The sequence below is a fragment of the Neomonachus schauinslandi genome, chromosome 9, assembly GCF_002201575.2.
Source record: "Neomonachus schauinslandi chromosome 9, ASM220157v2, whole genome shotgun sequence".
Lineage (NCBI taxonomy): Eukaryota > Metazoa > Chordata > Mammalia > Carnivora > Phocidae > Neomonachus > Neomonachus schauinslandi.
In genome coordinates, this window is record NC_058411.1 from 10,693,151 (window position 1) to 10,709,003 (window position 15,853).

The 15,853-nt window shown below is 41.5% G+C and overlaps 1 protein-coding gene across 1 annotated transcript in view; it reads left to right on the forward strand.

The window, feature by feature from the left end:
* Positions 1–15,415, forward strand: part of BTBD7 (BTB domain containing 7) — a 53,804-nt gene extending 38,389 nt beyond the window's left edge. Inside the window, exons 6-10 of the mRNA XM_021679824.2 lie at positions 3,417–3,560; positions 5,066–5,255; positions 7,884–8,062; positions 9,576–10,022; positions 11,780–15,415. Of these exons, the coding sequence (XP_021535499.1) occupies positions 3,417–3,560; positions 5,066–5,255; positions 7,884–8,062; positions 9,576–10,022; positions 11,780–12,595 (1,776 nt within the window). The 3' untranslated portion in view covers positions 12,596–15,415. The remainder of the gene's footprint in view (positions 1–3,416; positions 3,561–5,065; positions 5,256–7,883; positions 8,063–9,575; positions 10,023–11,779) is intronic.
* The last annotated feature ends 438 nt before the right edge of the window (positions 15,416–15,853 follow it).

The following is a 15,853-nucleotide window of genomic DNA, read 5'->3' on the forward strand; positions in this document are numbered from 1 at the left end:
TTTAAGTTCTCTAAAGAGCACATAATGAAGGAGGGCTAACTCTTCCAGAATTTAAAATATATTTTTAGGGGTGCCTGTCTGGCTCAGTTGGTAAAGCATGCAACTCTTGATCTCTAGGCCCCATGTTGGGCCTAGAGCTTACTTTAAAAAACAAAAACAGAAACAAAAAAAAAAACCCTCTAACTTGAGATGCTAGCAAAACAGAAAAGACAAAATAGCCCAGAAAAAGATCCTCATTAATATTTAACAATTAAACATATAATAATCTATCAGATATCAGTGAATCATTGTGGTGCTAGACTAGCTGGTGTGCTGGGGGAGTTCGTGTAAAGTTAAACCTTCGGGCGCCTGGATGGCTCAGTTGGTTAAGCGACTGCCTTTGGCTCAGGTCATGATCCTGGAGTCCCGGGATCGAGTCCCACATCAGGCTCCCTGCTCAGCAGGGAGTCTGCTTCTCCCTCTGACCCTCCTCCCTCTCATGCTCTCTGTCTCTCATTCTCTCTCTCTCGCAAATAAATAAAATCTTAAAAAAATAAAAAAAATAAAGTTAAACCTTCATTTCACTTGCACACACATTAATCCCTGTTAGATTGCAGAATTAAATATTAAATTGAAACATGGAAAAAGTAGAAGAAAATAATGAAATATTTATGATAATTATGATTAGAAAAAAATGTTCAGTCTCACTAGTAATCACACACACCAAAGAAGGCAAAATAAAGCCATAAGTTACTATTTTTTTCACCTATTAAGTCAGTATTTTTTGAAATAATATTACCATCCCATAGGGGAAGTATAACTGATACATTAGTAGCATTGTCCTTAAATATTTGGAAACTGCTCAAATGTCCAATAACAGGAAAAATAAAAGTAAACTGTAGGACAACTACTCAACAGAATATTTTGCTGCCTTGAACAGTGGTTATAGAGACTAATATAGCAACATGAAAAATGCTAATGATGGAATATAATTTCAGAAAGAAGGATACAAAATAATGTGTTTTTATGTATTCTAGAATTCAATTATGTAAAGATCCATTTGAAAAAGACTGGCAGGAGCGCGCCTGGGTGGCTCAGTTGGTTAAGCGACTGCTGTCGGCTCAGGTCATGATCCTGGAGTCCCGGGATCGAGTCCCACATCAGGCTCCCTGCTCAGCAGGGAGTCTGCTTCTCCCTCTGACCCTCCTCCCTCTCATGCTCTCTGTCTCTCATTGTCTCTCTCGCAAATAAATAAAATCTTAAAAAGAAAAAAAAAATTGATAACCTTTAAAAAAAAAAAAGACTGGCAGGAAATATATAAGTATTATTACAGTTGGAGTAGATTAGAGTTATGAGTTTTTCTCTGTTTTCTAAATACTATCTAATGCTGTATAATGCTGTATTTTATTAGTTAAAAACAATTTTAACTGGGCTCCTGGGTGGCGTAGTGGGTTAAGCATCTGCCTTCAGCTCAGGTCATGATCCCAGGGTCCTGGGATCGAGTTCCACATTGGGCTCCCTGCTCAGCTGGGAGTCTACTTCTCCCTCTACCCTCCCCCCTGCTCATAATCTCTCTCTCTCTCTCTCTCTCAAATAAAATCTTAAAAACAATTTTAACTAATGCAGCAAATAGACATTTATTATATTTAACAAGAGTAATATTTGACACAAAACAATGTGTGGTTCTGGTTTTGTTTGTTTTTTTACAGTACTTGGTTTTGTTTAAAACCTGGGGGACACCTGGGTGGCTCAGTCAGTTAAGCATCTGCCTTCAGCTCAGATTATGATCCTGGGGTCCTGGGATTGAGCCTTGTGTTGGGCTCCCTGCTCAATGGGGAGTCTACTCCTTCTGCCCGTGCCCTTCCCCCCCACTCGTGCTCTCTCTCGCTATCGATCTCTCTCAAATAAATAAATAAAATCTTTTTTAAAAAAACCTGGGACACAGGGGCGTCTAGATGGCTCAGTCCATTAAGCGTCTGCCTTCAGCTCAAGTCATGATCCCAGCGTCCTAGGATGGAGCCCCGCTTCAGGCTCCCTGCTCAACGGGGAGTCTCTTCTCCCTCTCCCTCTGCCTCCCCCCGCTTGTGCACACGCGCATGAGATCTCTCTCTCTCTAATAAGTCTTAAAAAAAAAAAAACCTGGGACACAAACCAAGGTTTGTGAGCCCTGATTTTGGTTTAGAAAGATAATTTAGAACTTTGGTTTAGTAGACTTAGAAAAATTACATATCTTTCTTCTTAATTCCGTGCTTTGCCCAGAAGTCCCCAGTGAAAGTTTGCTAATAATAGCTGTTAAGCATAAAACACTCTTAGTGTGTGCTGAGCACTGTGCTGAGTGCATTACCTGTATTACCATCATTAATCCTCACAGCCACCTTAATGAGCTATAGGTACTTGATTTATTTTCTCCTAGCATAGATGAGGAAACAAGGCCACCACATTTAGTTAGTCATGCAGAGTCCCGTCTCCAGGGCCATCTGGGAGCCCTTAAAGTGAGGTCCAGATGAAAGGACATGTCCATGCTCACGTGGCTCTTAAATGGGGACTTAGGGATCTGTGTCCAGTCTGCCTCCCCTGGAGCTCCTGTCCCTAACCACCAGGCAGACTGCCTGCATCCTTGTACTCTAGATATAGGCCCAAGAAGATGTTCTTGCTTTGTCCTGAGGTGGATGGGGTGGGGATGGAATCCGTTTCTAGATGAGTAAGGGAAAAAAAATAGAAATTGGTTTTTATTAAAAGTTCTGAAAGCTAATCCCACTCATTGTATTTTTAATTACTATAGCTCTTGTTTTAAAAGCATCATTTTAAAATGGTGGCTCAGTTGGTTGAGCAACTGCTTTCCGCTCGGGTTATGATCCCAGAGTCCTGGGATCAAGTCCCACATTGGGCTCCTGGATCAGCGGGGAGCCTCCTTCTCCCTCTGACCCTCTCCCCTCTTATGCTGTTTCTTTCTCTCTCTCTCTCTCTCAAATAAATAAATAAAATCTTTAAAAAAATAAATAAATAAAAGCGTCATTCCGGGGGCACCTGGGTGGCTCAGTCGTTAAGTGTCTGCCTTTGGCTCAGGTCATGATCCCAGGGTCCTGGGATCGAGCCCCACATCAGGGTCCCTGCTTGGCAGGAAGCCTGCTGCTCCCTCTCCCACTCCCCCTGCTTGTGTCCCCTCTCTCGCTGTGTCTCTCTCTGTCAAATAAATAAATAAAAACTTAAAAAAAATAAAAATAAAAGCATCATTCCTCTGTATAGAGAAAAGTGGTACATTATAGTACCTTTTTATTGCTGAATCCTTTAAATATTCTTAAACATTTGGAGTATTTTGAAATTTCACATATATTCCTAAATTTTCATGATTTATAGATGTAATTATTTTTTATCTTAGTAGTATTCTAGGTCTACACAAATCTTTATAGTTCATCTAAAAATAATTTTTTTTCAAGATGAAAAGAGGCTTGATTAGTACTCCTCCATCAGATATGCTTCCTACAACAGAAGGTGGAAAATCAAATGCCTGGTTACGGCAAAAAAATGCTGGAATATATGTTCGTCCTCGACTATTCTCTCCCTATGTGGAGGAAGCGAAGGTAATGAAAATCATTTTAAGATATTAGAGTACATTTTATGAACTAGCACAAAGATACTCATTGTGGTACTGTAAACATTTAGAAATCGCTTAAATATCCAGTAATAGGGAAAATGAAAGTAAACTCTAGTTCAACTATTCACGGGAATAGTTTTCTGAAATGTTTAATTATCAAGCGTATTTTTATAACTTAGGTCATGTTGAATTGCATTTTACATTTTTCCCATCCTGAAGATCACAAAATACTATCATTTCAGTAAAATTTATTTTTTTCCAAATTAACAATTTGCAACACAACTAAGATGAGAAAAATGTTCTGAAAAAATTGCACACATTTTGTCTTTCTTAAACTAAAGAAATGACATGGTTTCTTATAAAGTGTTTCTGTAATGGCTGACTGTTGGAAATTATGTTTAGTTTGAGAATAAGTGCACAAAACTAAGATAAAATTTCAGGCTTATTAAGTAAACTGTGTATTATAATATGAAGAATTCCAAGAAAATATGGTAATGTGAAAATGGAATACTGTGATGTTTATTAGCTGTATTTGGCCATTAGAACTTTGGGATGGCCTTTTGAGGAACTGACTGACACTCTTTGAAAGTCAGAAATCACCCTTAATTAAGCTTTGTGAAACAAATTAACAGGCAAAACACTGTGTTTCGGTATAAAGTTACCTTAATTTTTTTTTCTCATTTTGATTGTCAGAGCTCCTAGCTTAAGATATGCGAAAGGATTTGTGAGAAGTTAATTTTATTGAGTAGGTCAATAATCTACCTCTTATTGAGTGGTTTAAATAATCTAAAATAGGAAAAAAGTAAAATGGTTGGGTCTGGTTTTTCGGAAATAAATTCAGTGCTTAACAGCACGCAAGTAGCAGAGGCCTTTACCAAAGGTTGTGTCTGGTGATAAAAGAAAAGGTCTGTAATGAATGATCCTGCATTCTGCTCTGTCTCAGAATGGGGCAGCGGGAGCTAATCAGATAGTCCTCCTGGGACTTCCCTGTTCCCTGATGGCTGAACCCACACTTAAATAGATAATTGCCCCCAGGAAATGTGGAAGGGTTTATACATCATTTTGGCCACTCTGTAGTTTGGGAGATTCATCTGAAACTAAATTAACAATTGGGTTTATATGTAGGTCTGTTGAATTTAAAATCAATCTTCAGTATTTTGTATTTTGAGCATTTGTTGTTGGATCTGATATTTAGCTCATGTATAGATTGTTTTTATAGTAACTTTAGGTATAATTTCCTTCTCACTAATTTTATACATTCAAATTTCGAATACTTTAATTAAAAGCAAACAATCAGAAGATAATTATTTCTTTTCCAAGATGATACAGAAAGATTCTTAGGGGTTCTTTCTCCTTTCACTATTAATTTTAAGCTTCATGCACTGAAAACAGTAAATTCCTTTTTTATATGATGAAGGCTATAATCTTTCTCCAAACGTGATTTACAGAGATGAGTTGACAGATTCTCTTAATACTGAATCATTATTTCAGTCAGTGCTGGATGAGATGATGGTGGAGCAAACAGATCTTGTGCGTTTGCGAATGGTTAGAATGTCCAACGTGCCAGACACCCTTTACATGGTCAACACCGCCGTGCCACAGTGCTGTCACATGATGAGCCACCAGCAGATCAGCAGTCACCAGTCAAGCCCTCCTTCAGTCGTAGCCAATGAAATTCCAGGTGAGATGGTAGCCTTCTGTCGGGCATTTATATTTAAATGAATAATCTGATCATTTTTGTAGCCTTTTTGTATGTGCTAATTCTCTCCACTTTCCAGTACCCATTATGCATTGTTCTCGTTAAAGAATTAGTACTTAATAAGCTAGGTTTTTTTGTTTCATATTTTATTTTCCAGTGTGTACAGGTTTTCCGGTTAGCCCTGGGTTTCCCAACCTTGGTGGTCTTGACACAATTCCTTGTTGAAGGGGCTGTCCTGTGCACCGAAGGGTGTTCAGCAGCATCCTGGGCCTATACCCACTAGACGCCAATAGCATGTGCACACACGCATGCGCACCACACGCACGCACTCCTTTGTGACAACCTTTTGGAAACATTTTTATGTTTCTAGACATTGCTAAATGTGCTCTGTGGGGCAAAATCGCTTGCTGTTGAGAACCACTAGTTCAAAGGAATTCACATTTTTCATCACCATAAAGCATGCTCACATAAGACTCTGAGGAGAGTTATAAACTTGTATCTTCGAGTCTAGACATGTCTCCCAAATGTAATCACTGTTGGTTTCCTAGAGATCCATCCAGCTCCCCAGGATCTGCTCTGTGAATTCTGTTGTAGCCTACGCAGGCTTCTGTCATGACTTTGAGGAAATTTTTTCCTTGACCTTAGTTAGAGATACAACTGTTATGTCCAAAAATTTCTGAGCATCAGTTAATGTTGATTTTAACCAAAGGACGCTAGTGTCAGGTTTTGAGGTAAAATCCACAGTGATCTGGGGGTCAGAAATTTTATAGAAATTTACCAATTTACCAATTACCACCACAGGATTCAAAAACATCAGCAGACTGTAGCATTATTAGAAATGGCACTGTTCGTTTTCTGCTTATAAATGTCTGTTTCAATAAAGGACAAATAAAAGAATAAAGGAACTATTAATTGAACACATACATTTTATTCTGGGACTGATGTCTGATCAGTTGTTGGCCTTATCACATTTAGCCACTATGGGCAAAATATTGACAATCATTTATTTAAAAAGTATACAACAGGGGGCGCCTGGGTGGCTCAGTCGTTGAGCGTCTGCCTTCGGCTCAGGTCATGATCCCAAGGTCCTGGGATCGAACCCCACATCCGGCTCCCTGCTCCGCGGGAAGCCTGCTTCTCCCTCTCCCACTCCCCCTGCTTGTGTTCCCTCTTCACTGTGTCTCTCTCTGTCAAATAAATAAATAAAATCTTTAAAAAATAAATAAATAAATAAAAAATAAAAAGTATACAACAGTAGGAAAAGAAATACTGCTGTAGTTGATTTGTGCAGATATTGAAGCTATGGTCATTAGCCTGGTTTTATCAGCTTGAGTTAATACAATTGAATAGCAGCATAATTTAATCTTAAAACTGAACCTAAAAAGCCCAGAGATGTTCACAATTAAGTATGTTCAGAAAAATAAGACTTGTCTTTGTTGTCTTATTTAACAAGACCTGGTCCTATTCTGGTGTTACCTGATTCTTCCCTCTTCCTTGCTCACCTCACCCTAAGGAAGGCCCTATAGCTTTATTGGAGAAGATGCCAATAAGGCTCATATCCTGGCTCTGCCACTTTATTTGTGTGACTTTTGACAAGATAACTACTTCCCTGAGCATTAATTTCCTTGTCTGCAAAATGGTTATAATATCTCCTTTCTAGGGTTGTTACGAAGATTTGAGGAAGTACCATGAGTAAGATGCTTAGGAGTTCACCTGGCACAAAGTAAACATTCAGTAAATGATAGCTCCCCTTTCCCCAGAAATAATAGCCATGGCCAGTCTAGTCAGTTTGTCTCTTAGATATTTATAGACGGTGTCTCCAATTCCCCAGCCCCCTGCTACAGCCTTAGTCCAGGTTCCTAACTGGCGTTCCTGCCTCTAACCTAACTCCCATTCTGGCCTTTACACCAGGGCTCAGCAGACATTTTCCAGAAGGGCCATTTGGTAGATATTTTAGGCTTTGTTGGCTCTGCAGTCCCCATCGCAGCTACTTAACTCTGCCATCAAAAGCACCAGAGACACTACCTAAACAAGTTGGTGTAACTGTGTGTCAGTAAAACTATATTTACAAACCAGGTGGCAGGCTTGATTCAGCCTCCAGGCTGTAGTTTGCCATCCCCTGCTTTACCCTGCTCTCAGAGTACGCTTACTGCCTCACCGCCCTCCTCTGATCCTGTCATTCCCCTGTACAAGCGACTCCCTGTAGTTCTTACCGTGACATGCGGAGTCATTCATGATCTGCTCCTACCCATCTTTCTCGCCTTCTCTCTTCCTACTCTTCCTGCTTATACCTCTGAACCCTAAGCTACTAGTGATGCCCACTGCTCGTGCCATGCTGTCACCTGCCCATTTGACACATGCCTGGTCCTTCTGCTCGAGACACGTGCCTTCACTCTACTTTCTTAACTGCCTGGTTTTCTCTCCTTTTTCCAGACTCAGATTCCCCTCCTCTAGGCAGCATATAAATTACTATGTTTCCAGGAAATTAAAATGCTATCAACAAATGTATAAGAAGATTCTAATGCAGAACACATGCTTGCTTTCTTGTGCTCAGTGGGTGGTCTTGAATGCAGCTCCGATCTTTTGTGAACCAACCCTTTCTTTTTTCAGTTCCTCGTCTCCTCATTATGAAAGACATGGTCAGACGTCTGCAGGAACTCCGGCACACTGAGCAGGTGCAGAGAGCCTACGCACTCAACTGTGGGGAAGGCGCCACAGTCAGCTACGAAATTCAAATTCGAGTGTTAAGAGAGTTTGGTCTCGCAGACGCTGCTGCAGAGCTCTTGCAGGTGGGGATGGCATTCGACTAGGTGCAATAGGGAGACTTGATCATTGTGCAGAAGTTATTTCAGACCACTCAAGGAACCCTCACGGCGTGCGTCTGTTTCTTAGAGCATTCCCTTTCGCTGCCTCGAGGGACTGTGATAGCCTGGAAGTCCTGTCCTGTCCAAGGCACCCATCCCCCCGCCCCGCCCTCTGTAGAGACCGTATGTAGGGTGGATGGAGCGCACAGGCTCTGGAGGGAGAACTGAATTTATATCTTGGCTCTGCTGCTTATCAGTTAGTTAGTTTGAGCCAACCACATAACCACTCCCGAGTGTCAGTTTCCATAGCAGTAGAGTGGATGTTGTGAAGATAAGAGGTGCCGTGTGTAAGCAGCTGTGTCTCTTATGCCTAATAGGCCCGCTAAAAGTTCATGGTGTGCATCCCCATCGAAGGTGAAAGAGGAAGTAGAAAATTCTGACCCTCCACTGCTCTCTGTCCCTCTTTGGGTCTATAGATTTCAGGTTGTGGCCTACTACCAGACTTAACAGATCTGCCAGATGCCCCTTTTCTTCCTCTCCCCTCCTCCAGATAATAAGAAATTTTTTGCAGGAAGTTACAAATCCTATAAGCTTGAGAATCAAGGAATGAGTGCTTTTTTGTTTTTTCTTTAACGAGCAGGGGAAAAAATTCATTTCTTACCAAGTACCAGAGCAGTATCATCGGTTTTGCGATGAAGGAAAACGTGTAAAGTGGTCTGTTCACAGTCGCGAAATCAGAGCCTAAAATAAAATTTTATTTTGTCTGGTCAAGTGATTGAATTTTTTTTGCCCCTGACTCCAGACTTGTTTAGCCTGAGTCTTCAAAGGGAATATGGTTGTGGTGTTTACAGGGCAGCAGGCCGTTCTTGATTTTCATTTTTTGCCGTGGTTTCCATCCCTGAAATAGAGTCTTGTTATCTATTCATTTCTTTTCCTTTTGCCATTCTAAATTGTATCTTAATTTGATATCTTAAGATGTATAAAAGTTTTATAAATTAAATATTCTTATATAATGTTTATCAAAATACTAATCAAACTGAGTCATACGTAACAGGTAAAGATTAGCATTTTATAGTTATTTCAGACAGAGTGGAGATGTCAGAAAATTCTAGGAGGATCCTCACTTGTATGCCTTTTCTTCCTTTGGTACTTAATTTTATTTTCTCAGCAAAGACACGTTTGAGTTAGGTTTTATTTCCTGCTTTTGCATTATCGCGTGATCTTGCAAGAAATAACTGATCTGATTGCTGGAATATTTACTTAAGCAGCTCTCCTTGATAGCCATATCTTAGGCTGCAGAGCCTCCACTGTATCCTTTTGTGCTGTTATTAAGGTAATTTTTTCTTGGGCTTCTGGCCTCGAGGAATATGTTGTGCCTTATACTCTTGCTGAATGTGGTTTTCTCAGGATCTCACTTAATGCTCTCAACCTGTAAATTTCTATCTAGGAAATTTGCTAATAAATGTCCTTTTTGTTTGTTTGTTTAAATCTTTCTTAGAATCCTCACAAGTTCTTTCCGGATGAACGTTTTGGGGATGAAAGTCCACTCTTGACAATGAGACAGTCCGGGAGATGTCGTGTTAACAGTACCCCCACTGCAGAAACCATGTTTACAGATCTGGACTCTTTTGTGGCCTTCCATCCACCCTTGCCCCCCCCACCACCTCCATACCACCCCCCAGCTACCCCAATCCATAACCAGCTCAAAGCAGGCTGGAAACAAAGACCTCCCAGCCAGCACCCTTCACGTTCGTTCTCCTATCCCTGTAATCATTCGCTGTTTCACTCCAGAACGGCCCCTAAAGCCGGCCCCCCTCCAGTCTACTTGCCAGGTGTCAGAGCTGCAGCACCTGATTGCACCAACACCACAGGACCGGGGAGACAGACTGTGGCCGCCGCCGCCGCCGCCCCCCCTTCGGCAGCAGTAGCATGTGAGAAACCAGTGGTAAGTTAGCACTTCGCTGATTTACCTGAAATAAAATGTTCCTGGAATATTAGAAGCAATTTCCCTGACCCCAGGAGCCCTGCTGGGACTCAGCAATGCCCAGGGGTGTTATCGACAAGCTGAGGGCTTAGACTGCAGGGCTGTGGAAAAGAGAGAGAAGGATAATGGAGCAGAGTGGGAGCGTGGGGGAGAGACGGCGTGTGCGTTGGGGCTAGTTGGTACCTTCCTTGTCTTCGTGTTCATTGCGGGTACTCGGAGGGGGTCACGTTACTGGGCGGTGCCAGTGGATGTTACCAGTTTAGTGATGTTCCATTCAAGCACATGTCTAGAAGCTGCCCTCATTTCTATAGAATCTACTCTTCCACCAAATGCTTTGATGGGCCGGGAAGGGGAAGTTATTTATAGCTGTGTATACTGTCGGGAGCCATGTGGTGAAAGACTCCCAGCTCAGAAAATGGACAGATAATCAGTCCTTCGGCCTGGCAGCCTGTTCCATCAGACGCACATTTGCCTGGGGGTCACAGTAGCTAGCGTCAGGACCTAGTAAACTAAGCAATAATTCCTGGTCGATTTGCATTGTATTAGAGGTTGAATTTCTGTTTATATAATACCTTTGGGGAAAAAAAAAAACAGTAGTGATTTTTGAACCTTCCTGCTCAGTCACACGTTGTCCGTCAGTGGTTTTCAGTAGAAAAACAAAAGATACATATATTAGTTCAGGGAATCTTTATTAAAATATGACTTTCTGGACATTGGACTAGTGTACACCTTGGGTCAAATTACGATCCTTCCTTACCTTATACCCTTCTACCTACTCTCCCTGCTGTCCCCCCAAGCCCCTAAAAAAGAAGAAACAATAGGGATTGGTAGTGTTTGATAGGCCAAATTTCTATCCTTTTGGCCTTGCCCTCAGTTCCACAATTTCAAAAGTTCTACTACTTTTTATTTTAAATAAAATTCCCTTTAAAGGTAATTTATTTGTATGTTCATTGCAGTCTTTTTTTTTTTTTTTTTTTTAAGATTTTATTTTTAAGTAATCTCTGCACCCACCGCGGGGCTTCAACTCACAACCCTGAGATCAAGAGTTATACGTTCCACCGATTAAGCCAGCCAGGTGCCCCACTGTAGTCTTGATTATAATAAAGAGAAATTGGAAACAACCTTAATGTCAGCAGTGGGAGAATGGCTAAATAAGCCATGATTCATCAATACAGTGCAATATTATGCTGTCATTTAAATAGTAACCTCAAAATTTAGTGACAGACTTATATATGTACTACATTTTGTGGAAATTAATATATGAGCAGAGAAAAAAAAAAAACAACCTCAAAATGTTAATAGTTGTTATCGCAGTAGGGAAAATTAGTGGGGTTTTTTTGTTTTGTTTTTGTGGCCTTTATGATTTTCTATGTTGTGATCTTTTTTTTTAGATTTTTAAAATGTATTTATTTTAGAGAGCACGCGAGCAAGCACGGGGGCGGGAGGGGAAGAGGCAGAGGGAGAGAGACAAGCAGGCTCCACGCTGAGCCCGACATGAGGCTCGATCCCACGACTCTGAGATCATGACCTGAGCCAAAATCAAAGGTCAGACCTTAACTGACTGAGACACCCAGGTGCCCTTATAGTGTTATCATTCTTAAAAATAAGCATGTATCACTTTTATAATGAGGAAGCAAAACCAGTGAACATCATTGGTACAAAGAGGGAGTCGTGGGCCTTTTTCTTTTAACCCTCCCTTTTCTTCTCTCTGTTGGCAGTGTACACAACCTGTGCTAAATGATCTAATGCCAGACATCGCCATGGGTGTTTCCACACTGTCACTTAAGGACAGGAGGCTTCCAGAACTGGCTGTAGACACAGAGCTAAGCCAGTCCGTTTCTGAAGTAGGACCAGGGCCTCCCCAGCATCTGTCATGTATTCCACAGAGGCATACGCACACATCTCGAAAGAAACACACACTAGAGCAAAAAGCAGATGCTCGAGAAAATCAGCAGGAATATCCGGATTTCTATGACTTCTCAAATGCTGCTTGCAGACCTTCTACGCCTGCTCCTGGCCGACGCACCCCTTCCCCTTCGCAAGGTGGATATTTTGGTCCTGATTTATATAGCCACAATAAGGCATCACCAAGTGGCTTAAAGTCAGCCTACCTACCTAGCCAGACCTCTCCGAAAAAGCAGGAAGAAGCTAGGAGAGAATATCCACTTTCCCCTGACGGGCATCTTCACAGACAAAAGAATGAGCCAATCCACCTTGATGTTGTTGAGCAGCCACCCCAGCGGTCAGACTTTCCTTTGGCAGCCCCAGAAAATGTTGGCAGTGGTCCAGCCCACGTCAGGGGACGAACAGCAGTAGAAACTGACTTGACTTTTGGGCTGACTCCCAACAGACCCCCACATCCTGCATGCAGCTCTGAAGTTCCGGAAGAGCGATCCAATAGGAGACTGGTGGACAGCGAGTCCCTGGGCCACGGAGCTCAGCGAAATACCGATTTAGAAAGGGAAGATTCAATAAGCAGGGGAAGGAGGTCACCAAGCAAGCCAGACTTCCTCTACAAAAAGTCTGCCCTCTGAGAGCAACCTCCAAGTCGTCTGTGCCTGAGATGTGAAACATCCCATTTTATGATGTAACCCGACAACTTAAAGACCAGTTTATCGATGCCAGCTAACTCAGTTTCACGTTATTTTATTCTAGTTTTTGTATATACATGTTTATGAGACGTGGCATGCTACGAGGGTTCTTTTGAATGCTGCATCTGTCTGTTTTGTGTTTGAACGGTTGTGTGGGGAAGCATTTTTAAGAGCAAGCAAGCTGGCACTTTTTTTTTCCTCTTTACAAATGATGGAATTTTTTTGCACTTGTACATTTATTTTATCTGTATTGATTTTTTATCAGTATGTCAAACTTTATTGCCACATTTAAAGGAACCGTATTTTCATACTTTTTTGCATTTTACCTTTCATCTACCAGTTTCCACGTGCATTGGACTGCACACTAAGATGTATTTTCTTATGAAATAGTTCTGTGCTTATTTTTTAATTATAGAAATTCCAAAGAACAGCACATCAAAATGCTCCTCTCTCTTTGGTAATTGTTTTAGTTCAGAAATCTTCCTGCTCGATCTCCATTAAGTCTAATATCATTCTTCCTTAACAAGTCTTGGGAGCTAGTCTTCATTTCTCCAGCGGGAGTCCAGTCAGGATCCTGACGTTTTCTGGTTCGGTAAAGAACCGAAAGGAGCAAAGCCTTTTGTGCCCGGGCTGAAGCTGTAGCGTTGTTCACCGTGTGGGCGCCGTCAGAATCCCCGCTGATGCTGGTCGTGCGCATTAGCCTAGCGCTAGATGAGGTTCTCAAGACCTTGGATTTCTTGGAATCCTAAGGCAGCGGAAATAGCGAAGTAACTTAAGGGTTGCCCGACGGGATTTCTGGTTCTGAGCGCCGACTCTCCAGCTGAGACGGGAAATGACTGCTGCCGCCTTCAGTTTTCTTGCTCTCTGTGGGAAAAAAAAACAAAAGGGCTTCAGTCTTACGGATGTCATTTGGTGTTTGTAAGCCTATGTTTTCTTTTAAATGTTTTTCAAAGTTTGTCTGAATTTTGGTGTCCTAAAAAAGTTGTTGAAGGATGCATAATGCTTTGTCACCAAAAAAGAAAAAGAAACCTTTTTTTTTTTTTTTCCAGTGAAACACTACATGTCCTACTTGAACTCCACTGGGGACGCTGGTTTGGGATTTTACTGAACCACTGAGCACATGGGATCTTTTAAGATCCTCTCCCTTTGAAGGGCAATGTGTGAGCTAAGGACTGTTTTTTTTCTTACTCTCCAATGTAAATATATTAGTATTTGAGTTTTTAAATCACTTCAACATTATTTGAGCATTCACTTTGTATTTTTATGAACACATACACGTACACAGCCGTAGCACTTAGAAGAAAGGGACTTGCCGAACATTCCCTCATGGGAAGGATGTCTGGGAGCCTCTTTTCTACGTATGTATATATATATAAAACTATGAATCACTCACACTCACTCTAAAACTATGCAGGGCTAGGGAGCCTTTACAAGCTACCATATAAATGAATTACATGCACTTTTAAGTAAATAGGTTTCTATTGGGCGTCAACAACTCTGATTTCTCCCGAAGCTGTAGTTTCTCTTAACAGTCTTTCCTACTTTACCCTGTGGATATACACTCAGGAATAATCTGACATTTTAAAAAATCCTAACAGTAGGTAGTCTCGAAGACGGGGAGCATGTCAGTCTATCTGCATTCACCGGCACAGCGCTGCCCCGCGTTCTGCCTGCCTCGTTAGCTACTACTCGCGTGGTCGTCGATGCTGGTGGTGGTGCGTGCTCAGCCTCGCGCCTCCCGGAGCGCACGCTCGTCCCCTGGGAGGTTGGCTAGCATCGCCTTGGAGGCTCCTTGTTTTAAAGATCAAAAAACATAGGACTCTATGCTCATTTTTAGGAGGTTTGACTCTATAATAGATGATGGTGTCTTTTGAAGCCTATTTCAGTCTGTCTCTCTTCAGAAACAAAATTGTTAATTCCATCATATTCCTTAATGTGTATTTATATACATGTATCGACATGAATTATTTTGATATAGTTTTAAATTTCTATTCTGAATTCAGACTGTACTGTGCTGGTACTGCAAAGAAGAGTGAGTAGAGCTAATTTGGGTGGGGAAGAGCTTTCTCATCTCTGACCTGTATTTTTTAAAATGTTAGACAAGAGCTGTTTGATGTCACACCTTTCATTTTCCTGAAAACTTATTAAATATTCTTTCATATCCCCCAAACATAAAAATAAGCGGCCACTGTTCCTACTTTAATTTATGAAGTTTGCTTTTAATAATTTAGTAGCTGATCTGACTAAACTGTATATAGAGAGGGACTTGCTTTAATCAGTGGGACTGTGGACTGGTGGGACTTGCAGAAGGTAAGCAGGTGCAGCTTGTGTATGCTAGGGCAGGCGTCTGTGGACTTCTGATGTATCTTGCGAAGGATGGTGACTAAGGTAGGTTGGATAGCTGTGTGCCTCTGGCTCTTGAGCCCACCTCTCCAATCTTCTGCAACGCTTACTTGGCATTAAAATTGGCATTAAAATTCTGTTAATGCTGTACTAAAATAAATGTGAAGTCTGAGTTAAGATTGCTCTTAGGGAAAAAAAAGTATGTATAATATAAACTTTAGGCCGCAGGACCTGGCATTTCACTTGGTTTAGAAATTTCATGAGAACCAAATCTCAAAATACCAGATCTCCTCTCGAGGCCATGGACAATCAGGCCGTCAGACAATCGCCACTTTCAGTGCCCGCCATATTGCAGTTTAGAGAACTACCATTTAGCTCCTCAAGCGGGAAGAGAAGAACCATGTTTCTTCAAGATGCTGTTGGTCCTCTCCTTATATTTTTGTTTTAGTTTTGTGATTTTGATGGATAAGTTAAGTTCAAAGTCACCTGTGACTCAAGAAGAAATAGCAGCATGAAAGACAAAAATTATCAGTGAAAAGCAGCTGTTTCAGTTTTCCATGCACCACAGCCTTCCTCCCCTGCCCCGTTAGGTCCTTATAGGCACACGCCCCTAGACCTAAGCTCTCCTGGCATTTCCAGAACCAGTTGGATTTTAAGGATTTTTAACAGGTTCTTTATATTTGAGTCTTTTTGTAGAGCTGTCTGTGAAACTTTACCTAATTCTTGGTTTTGCGTCCTCAACAACTCTTATTACTACAATTGCCACCTATTGTTGGGTTTTCTCTTGACTGGTTGTTGACGTTCTGGTAGCGGGCAGCCCTTGTGCACGTGAACGTGGGTGATGCTGCAGAGCGTGAC